Source organism: Kryptolebias marmoratus, linkage group LG10 (assembly GCF_001649575.2).
Source record: "Kryptolebias marmoratus isolate JLee-2015 linkage group LG10, ASM164957v2, whole genome shotgun sequence".
NCBI lineage: Eukaryota > Metazoa > Chordata > Actinopteri > Cyprinodontiformes > Rivulidae > Kryptolebias > Kryptolebias marmoratus.
The window spans coordinates 14,888,693-14,903,832 of record NC_051439.1 but is presented as its reverse complement, the minus strand read 5'-3'; the positions used below and the strand labels follow the sequence as shown (position 1 = coordinate 14,903,832).

The 15,140-nt window shown below is 41.2% G+C and overlaps 1 protein-coding gene across 2 annotated transcripts in view; it reads left to right on the top strand.

The window, feature by feature from the left end:
- The window catches only part of crim1 (cysteine rich transmembrane BMP regulator 1 (chordin-like)), a 31,875-nt gene that overhangs the window by 13,949 nt on the left and 2,786 nt on the right, over positions 1 to 15,140 (top strand). Inside the window, exons 5-13 of one of the 2 annotated variants that reach the window (XM_017412805.3) lie at positions 2,641 to 2,820; positions 4,469 to 4,672; positions 5,580 to 5,708; positions 5,992 to 6,145; positions 8,797 to 8,918; positions 10,626 to 10,844; positions 12,322 to 12,525; positions 13,799 to 14,020; positions 14,675 to 14,797. In XM_017412805.3, coding sequence (XP_017268294.1) covers positions 2,641 to 2,820; positions 4,469 to 4,672; positions 5,580 to 5,708; positions 5,992 to 6,145; positions 8,797 to 8,918; positions 10,626 to 10,844; positions 12,322 to 12,525; positions 13,799 to 14,020; positions 14,675 to 14,797 — 1,557 coding nt within the window. The remainder of the gene's footprint in view (positions 1 to 2,640; positions 2,821 to 4,468; positions 4,673 to 5,579; positions 5,709 to 5,991; positions 6,146 to 8,796; positions 8,919 to 10,625; positions 10,845 to 12,321; positions 12,526 to 13,798; positions 14,021 to 14,674; positions 14,798 to 15,140) is intronic. The other variant, XM_037977718.1, reaches the window with a different exon arrangement.

The window sequence follows — 15,140 nt, the reverse complement described above, 5'->3', positions numbered from 1 at the left end:
AGAGTTAGCCAGGAAGACCAGGAGGGAGGGGACCTGTGGCACTGGCCTGTTTACTCTGCACACCCAAAAAATATTCTCTGTTTTACCAACAGAACAAATTCCCATTCTGGGACCTCCAGATGTATAAATGAGTGCCGTGTCCTGGAATTAATAGACTTAACAAACCCAGTGACCAGAAAAGTGCTTAGGCTATGAATTTGCTCAACAGAAGTGCAGTGTCAAAGGGTTCCTGTCTGGTCACACGTCCAGAAGGGGAAAAGGTTCAACAGTTCATTGATGGGAATGCTTTTTATGCGCTCCAGTCTGCCAGTGGGGAGGGTAATCGAGTCCGGCATGCCAGCGGGGGCTGAATGGCAGCCGTGGGGGCCGGGGGATCAGTGTTTTGATAACAAGTGTCTGCTGCTCTTTGGACTTGGGGTTTGATGCCTTTTGTGCTGCTCCTACTGTCCGTTAGGGCTGCATGACTGCGTGTCATGTCAGAAAGCTCCACAAAAAAGGGACATGGACAAAGACACGCACTAGGCCCCAACTTTCCAGTCCTGCAGCAGCTTCCAACGCAACATCAACAAATGCAGCATCTTATAAAGTCTAATTTATTTTGAAACAATACCATCCAGTGGCAAACATTCTAACCCATCCCTGCATTGTCTTTCCATTTGTGGCTTGGATTGATTAGCTTCTTTCCAGTGCCCATAGGGCTGATGGGTAATATTTCATCAGGGTCTTCATGTCCAGTAACATTTAAGTCCCACCTGTGTGTTTTGGCCTCATCTGCTTCATTATTGGCTGAAAAACATCTGTATCTGTGGCAACTCAGACCTGGCAGCACTGTCCTGACCTTTGTCATTCGATGTTACAGAAGATCCTGTTTGATCCGGTTAAGCTGCCGTTTCTCAACACTTTGGCTGGTACAAATTCGAAATATGTCCCCGGTTGTCAGGCAGGGGTGCCGAGTTTGAGAGATTTATGCTGATGTTAAGCAATAAGGCTGAGATCACCACTTTAATCAGTCTCAGGGACTACAGCTTGACTTCATTATGAACATGCAGCCAACAACAGTTGATAGTGTAGTTGTGTTAGTGACATCTGTTAAACTTTTTTTTCTAAAGCAGACAGTGATTAATTCAATTATTATTTATCTCTGGGAAAACATCCATTTTCTCAGTGTCTTCGATTTTTGAAGATTGTAAACCAGAAGAGAAGCCGGAAGAACACCTAGCCTTTTGAAAATGTTTAACAGCATCTTTACATATGATACTCACCTCAATTCAAAAAATAAAAGTGCACAAAACTGCAAGTGGCATAGAAATTACAAACACTCAATAAATTACATAAGCATCCCATCATGTAATTTCCTATTGTGTCTGTGAGCATTAAAAAGCCATTGCCAAAGTGCTTCATGCATTTTTGCTGCTTTTTATGAAGCACACAAACTGAAATCACAGGATTAAAGAACAGGAGAGGAAAGAAGGCTGGAAAAATGGCAAGATAGATAATAAAGGCTGAACAAAATCCCCACTCTACTTTCAACTCTGCTGCCCCACCTGCTTTGTATTAGGAGTTCAGCACTGCTTGTCGAGAGGCATGGGGTCATTGGCTCAGACGCTTTGAGTCTGAACTTAAAGGTATGGCGTACAGATGCTGCTTTTAACCTCTGCTCTCATTTATGAAAACCATCCCCCAACCCCCACATCTGCTTCCATCTGAGTTATGCATTTATTTACCTTACTAATGCAGCTACTCCTCTGTGAGTGTTGAGGCTTTCTTACATAACCGAATTGTCTCTCTCTCTCTCCCTTGCTGACTGCTATTTAATAGTTACTTAGGATCTTGTAAAGCTGAGGCATTCAAATCTCTGTGGTACATTGAATATGTAATGCAGTGTTACCATATTGGGGTCATTTTTCTTTCTTTTTTTTTTTACTAAAAAACTACCCATTGTTGTGAATAATTAATCAATTTAGTTCTATTTTAGGAAACTGCACCTTTAGTTATTGCTATTTTTAAGCTTTTCTTCGGTCTATTTTCCTGATTTGTGTCTATATACCAGCAAACTTGTTGACTGTATGCAGAATCAGATCTTGTTGTTCACTCCTGATGTAAATAGGATAATTATATTTCATAGCTGAGAGAAAACAGCTGAAAGTGGTTTTAAATGCTTGGATGCTCTTAGTAAATACTGGCCAGGGTACCTGCCACCAGAGTACTGAGCCCAGATTCTGCCAAATTCTTCAGATCCAAACTGTTTTAATTTACTATGCACTGCAAGAATCCAAACTATTCTAAGACTTGATAGATTCCTGTGAAATTCCTCCCAATGGACTCATTGTCTGATAAATGCCACTTTCCAGCCTTCATGATCAACTTCAGAACCATTTGGATTATAAAAAAATGTTTCCATCAGCAATAAAAAATGAACAGTTGTCTTCGCTTTTGGTTGTACAAGGTTTTGATAGACTCTCACTGATGAAGATTGAAATTATCGATAAAATCTGCATATTTGTCTTGTAGAGTCATGATGAGTAAATGCTGTTGTTAATGTAAGACAAATGTGAAGGATGCCTGACAGAGTATTGTGCACTCAGCACAAATCATACACATATGAATTTAAGACTGACAACAATTTTATCTTCTCTGCAGTCTCTCCTATGTGTGACTTCGAAGGGAAAAAGTTCTCTGAAGGAGAGGTGTATCGCATGGACAGCTGCTGGCTGTGTCAGTGCCGTGGAGGAATCTCCTTCTGCTCCAAGGCAGAGTGTGCTGAGCTAGAATGTAAAAACGTCTACACTCCTGAGGGCGAGTGCTGCCCCGTCTGCATAGGTATGCACATTTACTTGATTGTTTTGTTACAATGTGGCAACACAGTCGCAGAGCCTAAAGATTGTGCAGCTTGGATGATGACAAATTCTCCTATCCTGAAACTCCCCTCACATCAGATCCAGGGATTCATTTCCACGAGGGAGACTTTCAGTAAGAACAACGTGGCTTTTTAAGATGTGGATCTGGCTTAATCACGTGTGCTTAAAGCCAGGTAGAGAGCCCTGATATGTGCTTTTGGCATCGTTAAAGAAAAAAAAGGGGTTGCTGGGCATATGGCAGCCACATTATAGACTGACAGGAGCCTGTGGATGGAGATGGGAGCCAGCTTTGGTCTCTGCCAGCATGGCTACAGGTAATCAGATGCATACAGTAAGAGGGAGAAGAGGACAAAGAGCAGGAGTGCTAATAGTGTTGGAAGAGTCTGCAGTTCTTTACACGGTATAGATGTTTTTATCAATTCCTTATGGAAAGCTGCATTTTTGCCTGCAAGAATCACAATGGAGAACATATGATGTAATAATGTGTCTTAAAAAAATCTACTGTAAATTATACCAAATTGTTATTTCTACTGTACGTGAAAGAGGCTGATTCTAACAAAACCGACAAAGTACTAAAACCAGAGATTGAAGTTCTGCTCAGCTCATGAGGGGGGGTTTGGCATGTTTTAGCTGATGGTTTTGGTTTGAAATCCAACCGATTTTATGTGTCAGATCATTTTTATCACATCTGACAGCATTGTTAAGTAAAGGTTCAAAAAGCTTTGTGCGCTACCATTTCTGCTTCAAACATCAGACAGTTTGAGAGCAGCTGGTAACCATAGTGTGGCAATTAGCAAGTAAAGAGCCTGTTGTTTTTGTCAGTAGTTTATGATCACTAAGACACTAAGATCACTAAGACCTCAACAGCCAAGTTTCAGTCAGTATCAGAGGACATTTGTTCTGCATCACCCGTCATTTAATGGGCTGTTCCGTACATATGAAGAAACATATGTATTGTTTTACACTGACATAAGGAAAATTCAGAGAATGTGCTCTAACTTTCCCCCCCAAAATACAATATAAATAGGTTGTCAAAGCTGGGCTCAGACATAATCTATTACCTCAAGCTGAGCAGAATGTCTCAAATTGGCTTTTAAACTGTTATAGCTTCTACGTGAAACTAATGACGACATCTAAAAAGAGAGGGAAGTTCTTTCTTTGTTCTGGACGGAAATTTATGTTATCAAACTTTGGCCTGGCCTTTAACCTGGAGGGGTCAGAGCTGAAACTCGCATGGCTTAGTTCAGACTTTTGCTAAAATCATCAGTGGACACTGTGAGAACCAGATGTCATGAATGTCATCAGCCTTTATGTGTCTCAAATTCCCAAATTTCACTCAAGTTGACATAGCAATACTCTGAACTTTTGAACTTGGAGCCATACATATGTTGTCACAAACCAGAAAGCCTTTCTTGACTTATACATTTAAGTAAATCCTCTAAGTTCAGCAGTGTGTTTTCTGTTTTGATTTTCATCAAAGGCCAGACTCCATATCTTGTTTGCTCCCTTGTGGAATATCCCGTTTTCTGTTCTGCTTCTACTCTGCTTTATGTTGTTTCTCTCATGTTGATTCTTATTAAATTAAAAATATGTCTCTTTTTCCCTCTCAGATGTAGAGCTGTTGTCATCAGACAGCACAAAGGCCAGTTGTTGGGTGAATAATAAGCTGCGAGCCCATGAGGAGCAGTGGAAAGAGGATGACTGCACCTTCTGTCAGTGTGTGGATGGGGATCCTCACTGTACAGCCATGGCCTGCAAACAGAGCTGCCAAAACCCTGTGAAGATCCCTGGAGAGTGTTGTCCCTTCTGTGAAGGTATCTGTAGGCCAAGTAAAACTTTATTAGGTCTAATGTGCAGCAACAAGCTAGTATATAAGCTACACATTAACCCACATACCACATGCAGACAGCTCATGTGGCCCTCCAGCGTTGCTACAAAGAGTATATCTGCATGGGCTCATTAAAGGGGAGGCCACAGAGCATTCTTCAAGCTGTAGGGTTCTTTGTATTCCTTTATTACCCTTGCCCGCTAAAATGAGACCCACCTGTGTGTGAAGTTATGGCATGCTTTTAAAAGCAGGAGGCTGCATAATTGAAGTTTTTTTTTTCTTTTTTGTAATTAGTTACAGCTCGTTGAGCCTGCTCCTCCCACAGAACGTGGCAAGAGGCACTTATTAGGAGACGTGACGGTGCATGTTTGCGTGTGCGTGTGCTTGTGTGTGTATTGTTCTATTCTTGGGTTTTTTTTTTATGTGGATTCTCAATAAATCTGGCCCCAAATTCAAGACAGTCTGGAGCAACAATAGAATCTGAATGAAGCCCATGGGGTGCTTGTTTGCCTTCACTGGCTGTCCTGAAGCTTCTAAATGTGCCAGACACATTCAGCTTACTAATGGGAGACAGTAGAGCACAATAGTACAGGGAGGTACCCAACCCTAGTATAATTGCTCTACATTTATCTGTAATTACTGTTTAGAGCAGTGTAAATGTGTAAATAGGTAGCTATTACAGATGGCACAAAAATCATTAAATGATTGTTCCACCTGAGGGGCTTTAAAGACACCTATTTATATCGAATTAAGTGAGATTTTATACCAAAATACTTAATTTCTTATTGAGTTATCTTTATTTTCTCCTACTGCCTCCCTGACTGTGACTAAAGTTTTTCCAGATAAATTTCTCATGCAAGACCCCTTCCTCCATCTTGTCTATTCTTCTCCAGAACCTTCTTATGAGACAATTAGCCCCATTCTATGTCCACCCCTGGAAAACTGCTCCTTGTCAGTGAATGACTGTCCTCATGGCTTCCAACAAGACAAAAATGGGTGTCTCCTCTGCCAGTGCCTCAACAGTAAGTTCTCCTCCCTTGCTTTATGTTGAACTTTAAAGTCTCTGAATGACTTTTAGAAATTTAAGTGTTTACCTGTTTGCGCATGCTTCTGTCAAAAGAATTTAGCAACCACTCGGTTTTGACTGCAGCGCAGACATGCTGATATTCATTAGAGCCTATTTGTGTCTTTGCAAGGCACTCGCTCACAGGAATGTTCCTGTGATCAGCCCCGTTGCAAACCATGTCTTTGCTTTTTGATGGATTGTTGTGGCCATCATCAGATGACCTTTCTCAACTCTTTCAGATGACTCCTGTCCTGACTTGGGAAAATACTGTTCTCTGCAATGTCCAATGGGATATGAGCGGGATGATTTTGGCTGTCAGGTGTGTGAGTGCAGCATTCCCACATCCAAGTGCCGACCTCTGACCTGCACAAAGACCTGCCCCTACGGATATGTGTATGTGTACCCACTGACCCTTTGTGCTTTCTCATCACCCAAATCCAACTGCTCACATTTTTCATCCATGGTTTTACTCTGTCTACGATGCATTTGTTTTTGTTTGCCTTAAGATGGTTAGCCTTTTAAATACACAACAGAAAGAAACACCTGTATGAGCTGTAATTTAATACATTATCAAAACTTTTTTGCAACATTTTAAAAGGCAGTGAGCAAAGGAGAATGAGCCAAGTTTAGTCAGGTGGAACAAGGATGAATCCCTGAGGTACACCACAGGATCTTCAATGATTTAGAAATTTCTGTTTGAGAGGTATGAGCATAATAAATTTACAACTGGGTCCTTAATTTTGATCCTAGAGCTCTTAACAATGCAAAGGGATGATGTGATCAGCAGCATCAAAGGCAGTACTTTTCTGAAAGAATCTCAATTGAACTGTTTCTTTTTTCTGTACTCAAAAGTAGTTCATAAGTCAATTTAAAAAGTGCCATCTTTCTATTATGAAGTGCCCTAAAAGCAGACTAGCACCGTTAAAAGCGCTGTTATCATTCATGAATGCCAGCAACTGTTCAGCAATAACGTTTTTCTGTAGCCTGACAGAAAGGATGACTAAGAGATATGTTTTTCAAATATGGTGTCCAAATTTAATCAAAATTCATCAGTTTCTCATTGAGCTGTGTATGCAGAGAAACCTGAAGTATTTTAGACCTTTCACCTTTTGTGTGTACACTAAACTGCCATGGTTATACAATAGATTATCCAGTGGTGCCTCAAAAGTGTTACAACAGGTGTTTAGTATCCATGATCAAAGAGCCTACCTACCTGGTGGTCATTCCCAGAATTCAATATCTGTGTGTGTGTGTGTTAGTGTCTGTTTGTGTGTGATTAAGTTTCTGTGGGGTCCACATTAGCCTCTCAGCGCCCCGCAACGCCTCTCCTCCTAATCCCATTTACCCCAATCAAACATCTGGAAGCGCTTTGTACCAGGATGCTTGGTCCCCAGGCTCCACTCTCATTTCATAAATCCTCATCCTGTCTCAAAACAATGATCAAAATCACATCAGGACAAAAGCAACCTTTATGAAACATATGCAGCTTGGATCCCTCTGAAGTTTCAGCCGTGCTCCCTGCAGCTATGGCTGAAGATGGACTTAATATATTTGCAGAGAAAAGGATGAGAAGAATCCTGCTGGGGAGGGGGTAGGGGGAGCAGGAAGTCCTGGTTTTATCCTTTCTAAGCAGCTGTTTAGGGCTTGCCTCAGAAGTCTAAAATCCTCTGAGAGCTTCCCTGCCTCGCTGTGCAGATCTGTCCTCTCACACTCCTGCTTGTTGCCACCACACACACAAAATAAGAGATCAAATGATCTCAGTGTTTTTATTGGATGCGTTGACGACATCCTGTGAGTTCCGAGATGATCAAAAACAGGATGGATGTAAAACAGACTCAAATGAAGATGTGCTGAACAAACAGGATGTTAACAGGATAATTGAAGAGAATTTTGTGGGTTGTGTTTGTGGCTGAAGATGTATTTTTTTTTATCTTTCATAGCTTAAAATTGTGACTTTTACCATACAGGTCATGAAAGGCATTCATCTGGACATCACAGATGCACCACAGTGGAAATTCTGCCAAGCTAGCAGTCTTTAGTCCGGGTCTCCAGTGCCTCCCGAAGCCCTTCTATCCCCCTGGAGCCTAAAGCGCTGCTTAGCATTCCACAAATCATCTACAAACAAAGCCATGCTTTACGTTTGCCGGACTCTGTCTCTGTATTTGTACAGTGAGGCTTTAACCTGCCTCTTGCAGTGTTGTTTCTATAGCGGCCGTTGCTGTTTCAGCATAGAATAGGTCCTCTGTTGGCTGAACCTGAGATTTGTGAGGCTTCGTAGATTCTAGGATATGATTAGTTTTGGCAGATAAAGATTAATAGTGTCATTATCCAGGTTTAACGAGGCCTCTGTGAAGAATAGGAATCATCACCTACCTGCAGCGAAAGGAAGGCTGAGTGAGAATGAATGAGACGGGGAGAGATGTAGAGGAAGTGAGAAGTGGATACAGGTCATTGTGGTTTGACAATTTATTAACCTGCAGCTCATCCATGTTTTATTATGGAGATAATTGGACCCAACTGGTGTGTTTCCAGCTTCCTTAGTGTCTGCATTTCATCCTACTCCTTTCTCCTTTTCTTTTCCAACGTGACCAACAGAAGCCTTTATCTTTCAGTGTAGTTTTTCTATAACATCAACAAGCTCTTTCTATCTGCATTAACTCCTATAAGTCCACTGCTCAGTCATTGGAGCAATAAAGATGGCAACAGGGTGAATTGAAAGCATCTGAATTGGCTTTAAATTGCCGCTGCCAGAGTCTTTAAGATTGGTATGATGTGCAAACCACAGGCTGCTCACATGTTGGCCTTTTATTCAGCAGTCTTCAAAGGCAGCAAGTATAGAGAGGGGAAAGCAGGTCCAGATGTTGATTATTCTAGACTTTAGCATGTGGGTTTCAGAGTGTCACAACAACAAGCTGTTCAGCAGGAGAAACAGTCAGTTTGAAACAATGTTAAACTCTGGTGTTGTTTTCTTTTTGACACATTGTTGGAGTAACAGACTTTTTGTTCATGCATGCTTGATTATGTCTTTGTTTGTCACACGGCAGGAGGAACAAACACGGCTGTGAAATGTGTCGTTGTGTGAAATGTCCTCCCTTCACCTGCGACAAGCACTGCAGCAATGGCTATCGACAGAACCGGAAGGGCTGCTCCATCTGCACGTGTAAAGGTAAGATTTATAGGAATCAAATTCTTGCTACAGAAAGATGAGTGAACTGCAAATGATAAATTAAGACAAATAACTTAATAAATAAATGTGAAGATGTTGAGGTTCTCCTTGGGAGTGACAAGGATGGACAGGATTAGGAATGAGGTCATCAGAGGTACAGCACAGGTTGAAGGACTGGGAGATAAAGTTAGAGAGGCCAGACTGAGATGATTTGGACATGTGCAGAGGAGGGACAGTGGGTATATTGGTAGAAGGATGTTAGAGATGCAGCTGCCAGGAAAAAGACAAAGCAGAGATATATGGATGCAGTTAGAGAGGACATGGAGGTAGTTGGAGTGAGGACAGAGGACACAGAAGACAGAGTTAGATGGAGGAGGACGACTCGCTGTGGCGACCCCTGAAAAGAGAACAGCCAAAAGAAAAAGAACTGAAGAAATAAGTTAGTTAGTTTAAAGAAGCCACATTATTCCAATTGTTTTTTCCCTTTCATTTGGTGCAATAAATAATTTTGTGCATACAAATTTTAAGTTAAAAAGCCTAAAGTCTATTCTAAATATATCACTTCCTTCACACAAGATGCTGCCTCTAAATATTTGAAATGTCTCAACAATTGCATGTATGCTACTTCAGAGTTTGGTGTTGAAGGATTTCATGGGAAACAATTTATGTTACACTATTTTAAATTTGAATAGATTGCTATGGTACTGTACGTATGCTTATGGCTTTCAGATGAGTAACTACTAGCGTTTACTCTTATTTACCAGCAGGTCAGCATTTTTTTTCTACCTTTTACCGTTTCCCCGTGAGACTGAAAGTTTCCATGTTTTAGTTCCTGTCAGTGCTTCTTTTATTATCCAGGGGCTGTGTGTGCAACTCTAATTAGATTCCCTCGGCTTGAAACTGGTATACAGGCACCTTATTTATACTTCGCCACTTTCTATTTGATGTGTTTATTTGGTTAATTTGGTTATATTTGACATATTTCAGCCTCATACAGTTTTTCCTTTATGGAAACCGTAGCAGTACACCTGGCTCGTCCTTTCCTCAAACAGGCTCTCAGACTGACCATCACCTTCTGCAAATAAAACAATGTTTACCTGTTTTTAAAATTCCTGAATGACCCTCTGTGTAACTTGCAACATTTAAGAACCCAGGAATATTTTTTATATGTTTTTGATTTTTTTTTGTGTGTTTTGAAGTTATAAAAACATGAGAGAATCAGCACCAATTCATCTGCCCAAGCTGTACAGTTCACAGGGTTTCAAACTTTAAGAGCTGTGTGATGACAGCTTGGCAATTTTTCTCCTAATAAGGTCTCTGGTTGCAGTTGAATAGTCTTTTAGTCTTTTATGCTTTGGAAGGTTCCTAATTGTGTGAAATGACCCAGAAGTATTTAAGTGGCAGTTGTGGTAGGAGTTGCTTGTATTCTCTACGTGCAGATAAGGAGTTCAAGTGACTTTTTTAATGTTCTTCTTCAACAGCATACTGTTATTTATGAAAATGCATATGCTGTACTATTCATAATTTCATTCATAAATGGTTTCTCATAACTACTTGCAGCAGCAGTATTTATTGCTCTGCAAAATTATTGTCACTAAAGCTATTTCTGTAAACAGGAGAGTGAGCAGTAACAAAGTTTGCATGAAACTGTATTGAATGTAGGTTTGTTACCCTTTCCACCTGTGTCTTTCACATTTTTTCTTCTAGAAAGTAGCCATGTCCCAACCACAACCATCCCAGCTCCAACACCCAGCTTCTGCCTCACCTCCAACGGGCGCCATTACGAGGAGGGCGACAGCTGGCATGACGGCTGCCGGGACTGCTTCTGCCACTCGGGACGGGAGATGTGCGTGCTCATATCTTGCCCCATGCCCAGCTGCCCTCATCCGGTTGTCAAGCCTGATCATTGTTGTCCAACCTGTGAGGGTATGTTTTTACATTTCAATCACCACTTTTACTAGAACCATAAGATTCCTGGTAGTTGTGACTCTTAATTGTAATGAATGATTGCAAATAATGTGGAGTTTTTTTTAAAAAAGGTTTGAGTGCACTACAAGATAATTCTGTCGTGAAAATCAGTGCATGAGCTCATGAATACGTCTGGAAAAAAAAAAAAACACTATTAGTGAATGAACATTTTGAATTGTTCAACAGCACAGAAATGAAAAGACTTTGCGTTTGAAAGAAAAATTTTTAAATAGGAAATGAAGCAAAAAAATCAGTACAAGCCAAATTCACTTCCAAAAGTTAATCAATTGTGGATGTACATCCAATGATTATTTCCGAAACGTTTAACAAAAATCTGTCCTGTGGTGCAAGAGATACATTCACACACACGCACACATTCCCAAACAAGTACAAAAACATCACCATTCCCTTTTGCTAAACCTCATTTTAAAATGACTTGGCTGTTTGCTCCCTTTCATGTACACTTATGACAGCAAAAATCCCTCCTCAGCTAAGAGCCTCATATCATTATTTAGTTTTTACTTCTTGTGTCCCCAGACATGCAAAGTGACAACCTCCATGTGTTTTTGTCTGGGGTTGGAGTGCGCACTGTTCCACACCCACACATTTTCGATTCCCAGCTCCCCATTTCACAAGCAATATTTATGGAGGCGTGACTCAGTTGGCTCTTCAAATATTTAGGAGGGAAAGAATGTCTCCGAATTTCAGGAGCGGAGCACTTAGTCAGGGGACAACAGTGTAACTCTTTGCAGATGTTTGCTACTCAGCTGGACAGTAAAGATATTTTCAGCTACACAGCCTGATGCTTCCTTTTAATAGATGGAGGTCTCCAAAGCTCCAAAGTCTGTCTCTTTATTTACTTTTTAAACACACTTCACTTCATCATGTAGCAGTTATTGTTATAGTCCTAGCATTCTTTGAAGAAATGCATATCATTCACCGCCTTTCATGCCAGAGTTTTCAACTAGGATCATCTTAGGTTGACAACTGACATTTATAGCCTTTTTAGACAAACCTTGAAAATAACATTACGCTCAACTTTATGTGACATTGCAGGATGTTGCATAATCTGTTAGCACTTGGAATATGTGTTGTGAATGTCAGTCATCTACTACCACACTACATTTTAGCTCAGTATTTGTAAAATGGACTGAATTAAAGCCATTTTTGTGATTTTTAAGACCAGTTGGCAGTGGTGGCCATCTTGAATTGGGGTGAAGCCAAAAATAAATCATTTGGAGATTTCAACCTAATAATTACTTTCTGAAACTTTCATTAAAATCTGGTCATTGGTTCATGAGATCATTTGCTAATGTTACAGATAAACCCATGTCTCTGCATACAGAAACATTATTCCTTTGCCTTCGAGCGATAACGATTGCATATTTAAAGTTAGAAGCTTCCTTTCCTTATATTTGATTTTTATTTCCTATAGATGAGTCCGGCAGTGGCCAGCCAGAGGTGGTTTGCAGAGCACCTGGGGGGGAATTTTACGTGGAGGGGGAGACCTGGAACCTGGACGAGTGCACACGCTGCACCTGCAGGAAGGGTCGCGTCCTGTGCGACACTGAAGTGTGTCCCCCGGCTCTCTGTCAGACGCCCATTAGGAACAAGGACACATGTTGCCATGTGTGCCAAGGTAATAAAAAAGAGGAAAGAAAGGGTAGTTTCAGGTAAAAAAAAACAAGGATGGAGGACCTTGGTCAGAAATAGTTAGGAAGGAAAGCAGTTATTAATATGCTATCTGCAGTTGGTTTTGGAGGGTCTTGCATGTTGCTCTGGTGGGCAGTTTTATGTCAGGCACACAGGCTCATAAAGGAACCAGCCAAGACCGGTTGGGTTTACATAGAAATCCTTCAGGAAGGCAGCACATGTGGCCCGCTTTCGCCCAGCCACCCACAACAGAGGCTCATCTAAATCTGATTGCTGGAAGGACAAGAATGTAATCTTTGAAAATCTCCTGGTTGTGGAATACACAAATGTTGACACAATCGAACTGTACAAGCAAACCACATGCACAAGTTATTTACAACCAAACCCAAACACTTACGTATCTCTTACACATTTATAAACTTGTAAACATCATTTCCCAAGCATGAGGCCCACAAATCAGCAATGCCTGACTGCGCCTGAGAGCTGCTCCTTGAGAATGTCGGCCTGCCTTATCGTTGCATCTCCCCTCACAAAAGCAGACTGTCAGAGGCTAGACTCTGATATATGTATGGGCCCGGTCACCAGGAATGTGGGAATAATACACATCTCACTGACGGTCCCGTGATGGATGTGTACAGTAGAGAAACCCAGTGTGTCACCGGTCATGAAAAGGCCACAATGCTCAGTTCTGCAGGGGTTTGATGAAAAAGACAAAGACAAGGTCCAAGGCTGAACTGACATCTACATTTAATGTCACTTATTTTTGTGTTTAACATATATTAAATATCTTATCTTGAAAGCTGCTCTTAAGGCCCAATAACCCTGTTGGATTGACATGGTATTTATCAAGGTGAAATGCAGGAGTCAGTTAAAGGAGTGATGTCTTGATCAGAGTATGTGTTAGAAATGACTTTCAGCTGCTGCTGCATCAGATTTTAGTTCAATATCTGTAAAATTGAGACAATAGAAACATTTTGTGTTAGCTAATGTTAATTAGATGTGGCAGCCATCCTGAATTGGGTTGACTCCAACAGTTAATCAGTTGCAGATGTACATCAATGATTACTTTCTACAAGTCTTATCAAAATTTGTTCACTGGTTCATGAGAAATTTTGCTAACAGATTGATACACAACCACATCAGCAGCGATAATTAGAAGCAGCTCATACAAAAGCAGACTGCACACATTCAGTTCCAGATTCAATTAGGCAACGTTTCAGTCGTAACCCTTTGTATGCCTATGCTGTGTTCATTTGCAGAGGAGACGCTAAGCTCTTTGCTGCCAGTAAACAGCAGCCAGCAGCAGTACTGCATGACCAGTGAGGGGGACGTGCTGCTAGCGGGGGACTCCTGGAAGGCCAACGCCTGCACTAGCTGCACCTGCAACAACGGCACCATTCAGTGTTTCTCTCAGCGCTGCCCGGCTGCCAACTGCAGGGTACCGGTTTTACGCAAGGGCCAGTGCTGTCCACATTGTCTCGGTGAGTTCTTAGATGGACCCCCCCAAAAAGAGACAACTGTTCAAAAATGAATCCCATCTTAACACTACCACTGTTAGTTCAATATTAAAATATTTTATACCTATACTAACACTGAAGCAGAAGTAAGGAATCCAAATGCTACATGTCTAAAAAAGGAAATAACAGAGGGTATGCCGGTGTATAGGTTGTCTCACAGTGTTTGTTGGAGCTGGACAATATGACACATTCACACAGTCCTGTCGGAGCTGCAAACATTCCTCGAGCATCCGCACATTCACACGTGTTTCCTGTCGCCGGCTGGGTTTGCCTGCAACGTTTTCGCCTGCAGCAGCACAGGAAGGCAAAGCTCCCTGTCAGCTTTTCCTATAGAGGAAAACCCCAGCATAGCCCTCTATTGTTCCCTCTGACATGTGTATGTTTTACCTGACTTTTTCTTTCTTTTTCTTTTGGTTTTGTTTTTGTTATTTGCCTGGTGGAAAACAGAACTTTTTTGACATAATGCCTTTACAGAGCAGTTCAGTGGAAGTTAGGAGGACAGATCCTATAAACACAGCTTATCAGCTGAGACAGCAGGGAGTGTAAACACCAACTAGAAGTGTTTATTCCTGGTGAGTCCTGCATAACACCACTGGCATCTTACTTCCATGTGAACAGATGTGACGACGTCGGTGCCAGTAATAGTGTCCACCAGCGCTCCAAAATCAGTGATCACCACTACAAGGGGACACACACCTTGGATCACCACAGTCACTGTCCCACTTGTCATTGCTGATACAGGTATCTAATCATTAAGACTTCAACTGACCTCATTCTGATTGTTATTTGGCATATTTACCAAACTCTTCCTTCCAATCCCTGTGAGTGTTTATGCTAATGATGACTGCTGGGAAGGGTTTAATAATTGAGTGAAATGTGTATTCAAACAGTAGAGATGAATGGTTGTATCTTAAAGAACCCAGAATTCATTTTTTTCATTTTAAACAACTGGACCTGCCAAAAGATTCATTGTTAAAATAAGCTGTTTTCAATTAGGATTTTGTAAAATGACGCAAATGTAATAATGAACACAGGTTTTTGTAGGATGGATGTTTATCGCCTACTGCAAAAGACAAAAGGTGAT